Below are 8,518 nucleotides of genomic sequence, written 5' to 3' on the forward strand. Positions count from 1 at the left end.
CCCCCCCCCCCCCCCCCCCCCCCCCGCCCATCATGACTTAGGTCCTTTTGAGATAGCTGGACAAACCTAACATGTCAACAGGGTGCTTCAAAACAGTGCAGAACAGTAGGATCAAGAGCAAAGACAGTGCTGTGGGAGGACAAGCACGAGAGCTAGCATGACCCTCAGAGCTCCCCTCTCCTCCCTTTTAAGGACCCTGAAGTCTGGCTCAGCCCTGTACTGTCATTTTGGATGTCCCAGCTAGGAGGGAAAGGGCAGGGGGTTAAAAGAGGAACACCGGGCCAGGGGCTGGAGCTCTCCCCATGGAAGAAGTAACTGCTAAAATGTAAGGAAGAGAAAAACTATGGAAGTCAGTGGAGACTCAAGCCGTGCGATTCAGCTTACCTGTGAAAGAGCATTTCTATATTAACTGTCAGAATCCTATGGAAAGGACCACCACCAAACTCTGCTTTCCTACGACAGAATTCTAATCAAGTAAGGCGATGTAGAAGTTGAACTACCCTCCTGTTCAGCAAACAAATATTACGTAGATGAAAGTATACAGGAAGATGGAATAATATCAGAGTCTAATGAGGACTGGCCTGGGCTTGGGGATATTATTGTTGTTGGGATGGAACCATCCGGGATGGGTTTTTGTTCTGTTTGCTTGCTTGCTTTTTTTTTTTTTTTTTTTTTTTTTTTTTTTTTTTTTTTACCTTTGATGGAGCCTGCAAGATATGCCTTTCGGGCATCAAAATCCTTGCTAAGGAAAGAGCCATTTTCTTCACTCTGGCATATCCCCTTTGTGAGAACTGCAATATAACTCTCCATCATTTTAACTGGGCTCCCATGTTTCAGGTACATTCTGTAAGAAAAGACAAATGGCAGCCATGCTGTTATTCAGCAGGAACNGGAGCAACGCAACCCAAGGCTACGTATGGGCCTTGCTACAAAATCTAAGTCAACTTGCTAATACGCTTCTGAATGCCTGAATCTTTTCATGATACGACTACTTCTAGAATTTAATCTGAAAATGTATCCAAAAAAATAACCCCTCGAGAGACCTTCAACAATTCCCGGTAGGTGGCTTTCTCCTTACATCTGGGGAAGATGTCCACTCAAGCAGGAGAATGAGCTATGGACTTTCTGAGGCCCCATTATTCTTAAAAATATGGCATACTTACCTCTCTCTACGTCTTATGTTCACAAATGGTGTTTCTAGTAGGAACAACTCTATCTTATTGCTGGGACTTCCTTTCACAAGGAAGGAGTTTTGCGTTGTTCACAGAGAAAGCACTAATTATAGAACTTATACTTATTATCAGAGTTCCCAGAGGTAGCTATATTTAGATAATTAAGAAACCAAACTCCTTTAAGTTTCTGGTGATAAATGCACTCTAGATATACTCATCATCAAGTTCCAGAAAATGCTGACAGGACTGGCTACATTTATAGCTCATATGTGAAATCAGTCCCTTTCCCTGAAACCTCTTCCTGTGAATAACTAAATCTAACTTGTGCTTGAGAAGCAGGACTGGGCCTACTGGGGTGTCGTAGTAGCTAAAGGGATAGAAAACTGGAAAGAAAATAAAATCATGGTTTAAAACAGATCAAACTGAAAATCATATTTATTGTACATTATGTGAAGAAGTGTTTTAATTACTAATCAAATTTTGTCAATCATTGTGTTTTTTAATTATCTTAATGCACAAATTGAGGAAAAAAGGTAAAGAACAATGAATATGGTAAGCTATCATATATATAAAATAATCAAACCCATGAACTCATACACACATTTCTATATGGAGAAAATGTCTCCATTTGGAGGTTGGGAATAGGGGAAAGAAGGGACTTAGTTTTCATTGGATACCTTTTTTTATTGTTTGTATATTTTTGCTATATGCTTACATTACACCACAAAACAAACAACACACCATTAAAACTGTAAAATAGATTCAATAAACAGTAATGGAGAAGAGAAACATAGGAAGGGTAAGACTACTTTTTCCATGACAACCCTGAGCCATGAAATATTGAATAGAAGGAGGAATTCCCCCAAAATCATTCCATAGGAAACCCACAAAGTGCAACTCAGGGGAACTTATTCAGATGGGACGGCCACAGGCTGTCACACCTGGCATGGACAACTGACTCCACGCGTGCAGGAAACCCGGAGTTCTCCGCCACAGCCACTAGCTGGACGGACTAGAAGATGAAGGGGGTCATGGCAAATGACCTGGACCCCACACAGGAAATGAACCCCTTCGTGTGGGCTCCCACTGCCACTGCGAGCAGCATGCTATAGAAACCATGCTTGCCCGCTCCCCTCCCCAGAGATGGAAGGGAGCCCCTCCATGGTAACCTCAGCATGTGTGAAAAGTGTCAGTCTATGTGCCTGTGCACACAGGCTCGTTAGTGAGAGTGTGCGCGCACGCGTGCGTGCAGGAGCGTGTGGGGATGTACACACGGAGGGCAAGTGCAGTAAGGGGTAGCGGGCAGAGGAGGCGGCTGCCAATAGCTTGAGTCCTCATTTCTCCTCAACTGTGACAAGAGAAAAGTCCAGAATGCAACAATGCCATGGCACTAGAGAAGGTGAGGAACCCTCTGGACTTCCTCTTGGGCAGGAAGCGGGGTCTAAAGCAACCTTACATTCTGGGCCCCAGAATATTTCCCAGTGAATTCACTGGGTAACCTAACCTTAACCCAATCCAATGAAATGAGAGCCCAGTGTTTGTTCAAAAACAGCTTTGCAGTGTTTTTAGCTCATGGCTTCTAGATGGTGTCTCCTCTTACGATAATAATCTCTGTGTCAGTGCCACAGTAGCAGACAACTGTTTATAATCCACGGTGAACTATATACCTGGAACTTATCTTCTGACAGCAAGAAGGCTCTCTTATCATAGCTGGCTGCAAAACCAGTAAAACTTCATTTTGTTAAAATATAACCTACTAGAAACCCTTAAGTAATGAGAAAGCAGACTTCCTCTATAGATCTATATATGAGTGTACATATACAAAAATGGCACACACACAGAAAAGCAACCATTTATCTGGCTTATAGTGAGAAAAACAAAAACAACTCCCTTTGCTCCCCGCCCCAAAACTTACTGGGCATAATAAGCCTGAGGGCTGAGGTTGTAATACATAACATTAGAATTACAAGTCTATCTAGTGACAACAATATTAAAAAACAATAACAAAAAACTGTCAAAGCCCTGGTTAAGGAAAAACCAGTGTCCCTAACATATAAGAAAGATTCCATTAACTCTACTGCATATACTTACCAAGGCAAGAAAGCAGACTGGTATTACTTTACATAATTTTTTTCAACAGCTGGGATGAAACTAAAGAAGTTTACCTGAATGACGACTAACCAATTAATCAGATTCTCAGCTTCTCAGCATTCCAGCTAAGAAATATTTTCCTGTGCTTTAGCGTAATTCAAAATGCCCGTTAATTTTCCCCAAAATGACTCCCACACACAGACTTTGACACATACGAACCAGCTTATCACTTCACGAGCACTTAACTTATTCATCCTGCTAAGGAAAGTTCTAAATCAGAAGTGAGTAGAAGCGGCAGACCGAAAGTGGCAAGTGACTCAAAATCCCCAGGAACTGCAATAGTTGTGTAAACTGCTTGCTTCCCTCCCTTCTCCCATTCTCCCAAAAAGAGGAGCAGTGTCATCGAAGCAGAAGAGAAAGTTCCTCTTTACAAAACAGTTTCTGAAGGGCAAGTAAAGATTAAGTTGGGGAGGCAGAGGCCTGAAATTTGCTTCCTTGGTGTAGAAATCTGCTATGCAACTATTGAGTAAGATCTTCGTTTTTGTGTGATAGCATTTAACACAGTTTTCATACAGACCTACACAATATCCTAGTGAAGGCGGCATATTTCTCTGGGTTAAAATCTTTGGCGGTCAGAACAATAGAAAAATGAGTCACCTGTCCAAAAGAAACAAAAAAGTATACTTTTTAAAGACACTTTCACAGATTTAATTTTTATTACTATATTCTAGCAAACCTCTGTACAAGACAGACAGGCATTAAAAGGAAAAGATCAAAATGTAACCAAGTTTTCACTTGCTTCTTTATACTTTTATGCTTATATACACATGCATATAAACAACATATACTTATATATACATAAATATTTAATTTCCTAGATAAGAATATAATACTTTGAGTTTAAACTTTTTCAAAAACACAAATACATTTCAAGTATCAAAAATGTGAGTTTTCATTTATATTCCCCTAACCTCATCAAAGCAGAATGAGAAATGCTATTAGACTACTAATTTATCAACTATTAATTAATGAAGCAGAAGGAAAGAAAACAAAAATACACACAGTAAAAATCACACAGTTCCTTGGGGTACCTGGGTGGCTTAGTTGGTTAAGCGTCTGCCTTTGGCTCAGGTCATGATCCCAGCGTCCTGGGATGGAGCCCCGCATCAGGCTTCTTGTTCAATGGGAGGCTGTTTCTCCCTCTCCCTCTGCCCCTCCCCCTTCTCGAGCTCTCTCTCTCTCTCAAACAAATAAAATCTTAAAAAAAAAAAAAATCACACAGTTCCTGAAATAGTCAATTCTCTGTAGAATGCCAGATAGTCTAAACCACTGTTATAAGAAGCTTCATTTATCTATATAAATTTCTGGTAATCATATGCCTATTATTTCCACTGAGACAAAATTCAGAACATTATAAAAAGTAAAGCATTTAAGAAATTTATGAATTTAAGAAAATTATTCATTATGAATAATATGATTTTTAGAAATCATATTTTGAAGTATAAGAACTATCTCTAAATCTTGCTACTTTTCAAATCTGAAAAACAGACTTGAAATCAATGTTGCTATTGTTTGGCAGACTATAGCCAAAACATAGATAAATCTACTTGAGGATACATTAAGATCTCTCAGCAAGAACTTAATGAACATAAACCAAAGCTTTTATAACACTTTGAAAACTATCTTTTTTGCAAATCTACATTTTCTAATTATGAATCTGTTTTTTCTTAAACCTCTAGCAGTTTTAAGATTTTATTTATTTATTTTGAGAGAGAAAGACAGTGTGCGTGGCAGAGGGAGAAGGAGAGAAGCATACTCCCTGCTGAGCGTAGAGCCTACTTTGGGGCTCGATTTCAGGACCCTGAGATTACGACCCGAGCAGAAATCAAGAGTGGGACACTTCACCAACAGAGCCACCCAGGTGCCCCAAACCTCCAGCAGTTTAAAATAGTTGCCTTCCTGTTATTTTAAATGTAATTCTTTAATTTTAAACTGATATCTTGGACATGCTTCATATAGTCTGGTTATTGGTTATAGAAGTAGCCCTAGAAGGTAAAAGAAGTCCCCACCCAGGAACACACCAGGAGCTCAGCCACTTTCTAATATTTCTTTTCTTTGAAAATAATTGGCTGGTTGCTTGGGATTAGGAAAGCCCACAATAACCACGTACTAGTTTTCAACATGTCACACTGATACTGTTCATATCAAATGACACACGCAAAAGGCCTACTGAATACCTGAGTTTCTTTAATTCTCCTTTCTATTCTTAATATATCCTTACCATCCACAAACAAATGAAACAAGTTTTCTTAATTATGCCAAGGATAATTTTATCCCTTAAAATAGTTTTTAATTATAGAAAAATGCTTTTTCTACTTTTATTAGTCAGAGTCATGACTTTGAAAGTACTTCTACATTTCTAACTGCAACAGAGTATAACCTGGAAAAGGCTTCATGATACCAACCACAGGGTCAGTCGTATAATATACACCAACAAATGTTTATAGAATAAATGAGAGTGAAACCTGAAAGGGAATATTCCCAGTGAAAATCATATTTAGTTTTTTTTCAAAAGGGTATCATGAATGATAATGTCTAAAGCTAAGAGTTACTGGAATAATGTGACATCACTTTACATATTTTTGGAGTTTGACCTTTATGCAGTCATACCTTTATCAAAACTGAAGAATCTGGAACTTCGATTGTTGTGATATAAAACCATGTTCTTCTGTACTGACCGAAGACGAAGGGATGGAGAAGTTTGCTCTCATCTGTAAGGCAGCATTTTCTCAGCAGTAAATTCCTTAAAGTAGCTGTCGTGGAAGGATAACACCACACCCACAGAACTTCTCCATTTGTGTCCTTTTCTACGGTGGAAAGATGGTCACTGTGAGAATGTCAAACAGCAGCAAGGAAGTGAATTGATTGGTTACTCAGAAGCACTTAGTGGAATCAGTTTTAACATCCCATTTCACAAAGCATCCTGGAGCACATGTGACCCCAAATTCCCACCTACCTCTACTGGTCAAATTATCTAGCTCTCCTGATCTTGAGTTTTAGGCCACCTGAGTAAAAAGCTTTTATAACAAATCATGAATTAATATTTAGCCTTACAGCTTTGGTAGAGGTCTTCCCCTTCACCCTTCTCCTCCCACACAAATTCTCATAAACTCATTACATTTTTATCTAGTGCGAAGGATCTTTAATAAATACACAGGAAGGGTCTGTTAAAAACAAAACTGGGGATGAAGAAAACGGTGAGATCTCTTTTAAATCACATTACATACTGCTTGTGCAAATTCCGTATTTAAAATAGTAATAGTAATAATAATAATAATGGTTATGCCATCATGTATGTAGTTTCATCATCAAAGCAAACACCTCAATAACGTAGCCAAACTTTAGAAAAACAGTTACTGCATATATAACGGTAAGGATGCAGATTTTGATCTATTCTATAGATTAAAAAAAAACTTTTATTATGAAAAATATCAAGCATGTATAAAAGAGAACTTAAAAAAAATGAATTTCCCCATCTCCACCATTCAGCTCCAGCAACTAGACACACCTGGCTCCTCCTCGTTTCATAGGGGGAAGAGATAGCTCTCCCCACCATTATTTTGAAGCAAATCCCTTTTAAATCCGTGTCCATATAAAAAGATACAAAACCTGCTGAATTGAAAATGATTATAAGTCATCTTCGTCTTTGCTGTTACCAGATACAGTCAGAATTTAACCCAACCTCATTCAGAAGTACCTTCAAATAGGACTACGATGGCTGAAATAATTAGGTTTTGTTTTGTAGCAGTTTTAAAATCACATCAGAAATAAATACAGGAAGCCATTCCCAGATAAATGCACTCCTTTGAGACAATGAAAATAGAAACAGTTTTGCTAAACGGAAGCAATGTTCTTCTACACTAAAGGAACACAATGTTTAGGTGTTTGTAAAAAATATCAATAGAATATTATTTCAAAGGACAATGGCACGCAGGGAACCGAGACAGTCATACAAGCAACCCCGTGCTCGCTCCCGCCTATGGGATGAATGGTTCCTTGAAACACCCAACCCTAAAAGACTGCACACGGCTCAGGCACACCCAAAGGTCCCAGCGTACTTCCTCAACCACTATTTCCTCAAAACTAAACAGGATCCCACCGTATGTGAATATGTGGACACTCAGGCTACACGCTTTATCTTATGATGAAGAATTCCTCCAATGGTACGAGTTGGGGCTCCGCGGCTAGACTGCAAAGGTCCCAAACCTGGCTCCACCACTTCCTAGCGTGCGTCCAGCATAAATGACACCCTGGGCCTCCATCTGCCTCTCCAAAATGTGGCCATCAAACATTATTACCTACACCCCCCGGAGCAGTGGTAGAAGTTTAACGGGACGTAATTCCTGCATAACGCTCAGCACTAGGGCTGGCACAGTTAGCCACCGAGACTCGAAGCGCTCAACCACATAATCGGGGCCAGGGCAGGCAGTCACGCGTGGCTCCCCCACGCTCCGAGGTTGGCCCGGCCGCCTCCCAGCTGCGCGGCCCTCGACCTGCTCTCCGCCCACTCCCCGCCCCGCCTGTGCAGCGGGCCCCCTTGCAGCCGCCGGAGCTCGGTCATCCTCGATATCCGGGCTCGTTTGCAGCACGGGGAGTCCGGGAGGAGGCCCGAGGTCCCTCCGTCCCGCTGCCCGGCCCGGGCGGGTCCCATCCGAGACTGCAGACGGACGGGCCCAGGGCGGCTGGCCGAATCCCCGCGCCGAGGAGGCCGGGCCCCGCAGCCCCCAGCCCAGGCCCAACTGAGAGGGGGCCGCGACCTCCTCACCGCGGGCGGCGCCGGAGGCCGCGGGAGCAGAGACCACCCCGGCCCAGGTGGAGGCGGAGGCGGAACTGGGGCGCGGGCCTGCGGGGCAGGGCGCCTTCATCCTCACCGATCAGCCCGACTCCGAGCATCAGCTGAGTGTCCACTGCCTCAGCCGCAGCCATTTTCCGCCGCCGCCGCCGCAGCGCACCACTCCCAGCAACCAGCTCGCAGGCCCCGCCCCTGCTCCGGGGCAGCGCCCACCCTCCGGCCCCACCCTCCCACAAGGCCCCGCCCCCGCCGTTGAGGCCCCGCCCTTGATTCTCCTCGACTTCCTGCTCTCCAGCTCACCTTGGGTCCCTGGCTCTTTACCCTCAGAAAACTCCCTCAGCTTCTGCAGCTTTCCTCACTTCCTCTAATTCAGCTCTTTTTAAACCCTCTCCTCAACCTACTC

The 8,518-nt window shown here is 42.4% G+C and overlaps 1 protein-coding gene across 4 annotated transcripts in view; it reads right to left on the bottom strand.

The window, feature by feature from the left end:
• Positions 1–8,314, bottom strand: part of DENND10 (DENN domain containing 10) — a 24,187-nt gene extending 15,873 nt beyond the window's left edge. For 2 of the 4 annotated variants that reach the window (XM_040624100.1, XM_040624098.1), the window contains exons 1-4: positions 8,089–8,224; positions 5,934–6,130; positions 3,841–3,920; positions 696–844 (exon numbers count right to left, since the gene is read on the bottom strand). In XM_040624100.1, coding sequence (XP_040480034.1) covers positions 696–844; positions 3,841–3,920; positions 5,934–6,130; positions 8,089–8,188 — 526 coding nt within the window. In that variant the 5' untranslated portion in view covers positions 8,189–8,224. Of the gene's footprint in view, positions 1–695; positions 845–3,840; positions 3,921–5,933; positions 6,151–8,088 lie in introns of all 4 variants that reach the window. The other 2 variants (XM_040624099.1, XM_040624101.1) reach the window with 2 other exon arrangements.
• Between the last annotated feature and the right edge of the window lie 204 nt (positions 8,315–8,518).

The sequence above is a fragment of the Ursus maritimus genome, unplaced genomic scaffold, assembly GCF_017311325.1.
Source record: "Ursus maritimus isolate PB19 unplaced genomic scaffold, ASM1731132v1 scaffold_7, whole genome shotgun sequence".
NCBI lineage: Eukaryota > Metazoa > Chordata > Mammalia > Carnivora > Ursidae > Ursus > Ursus maritimus.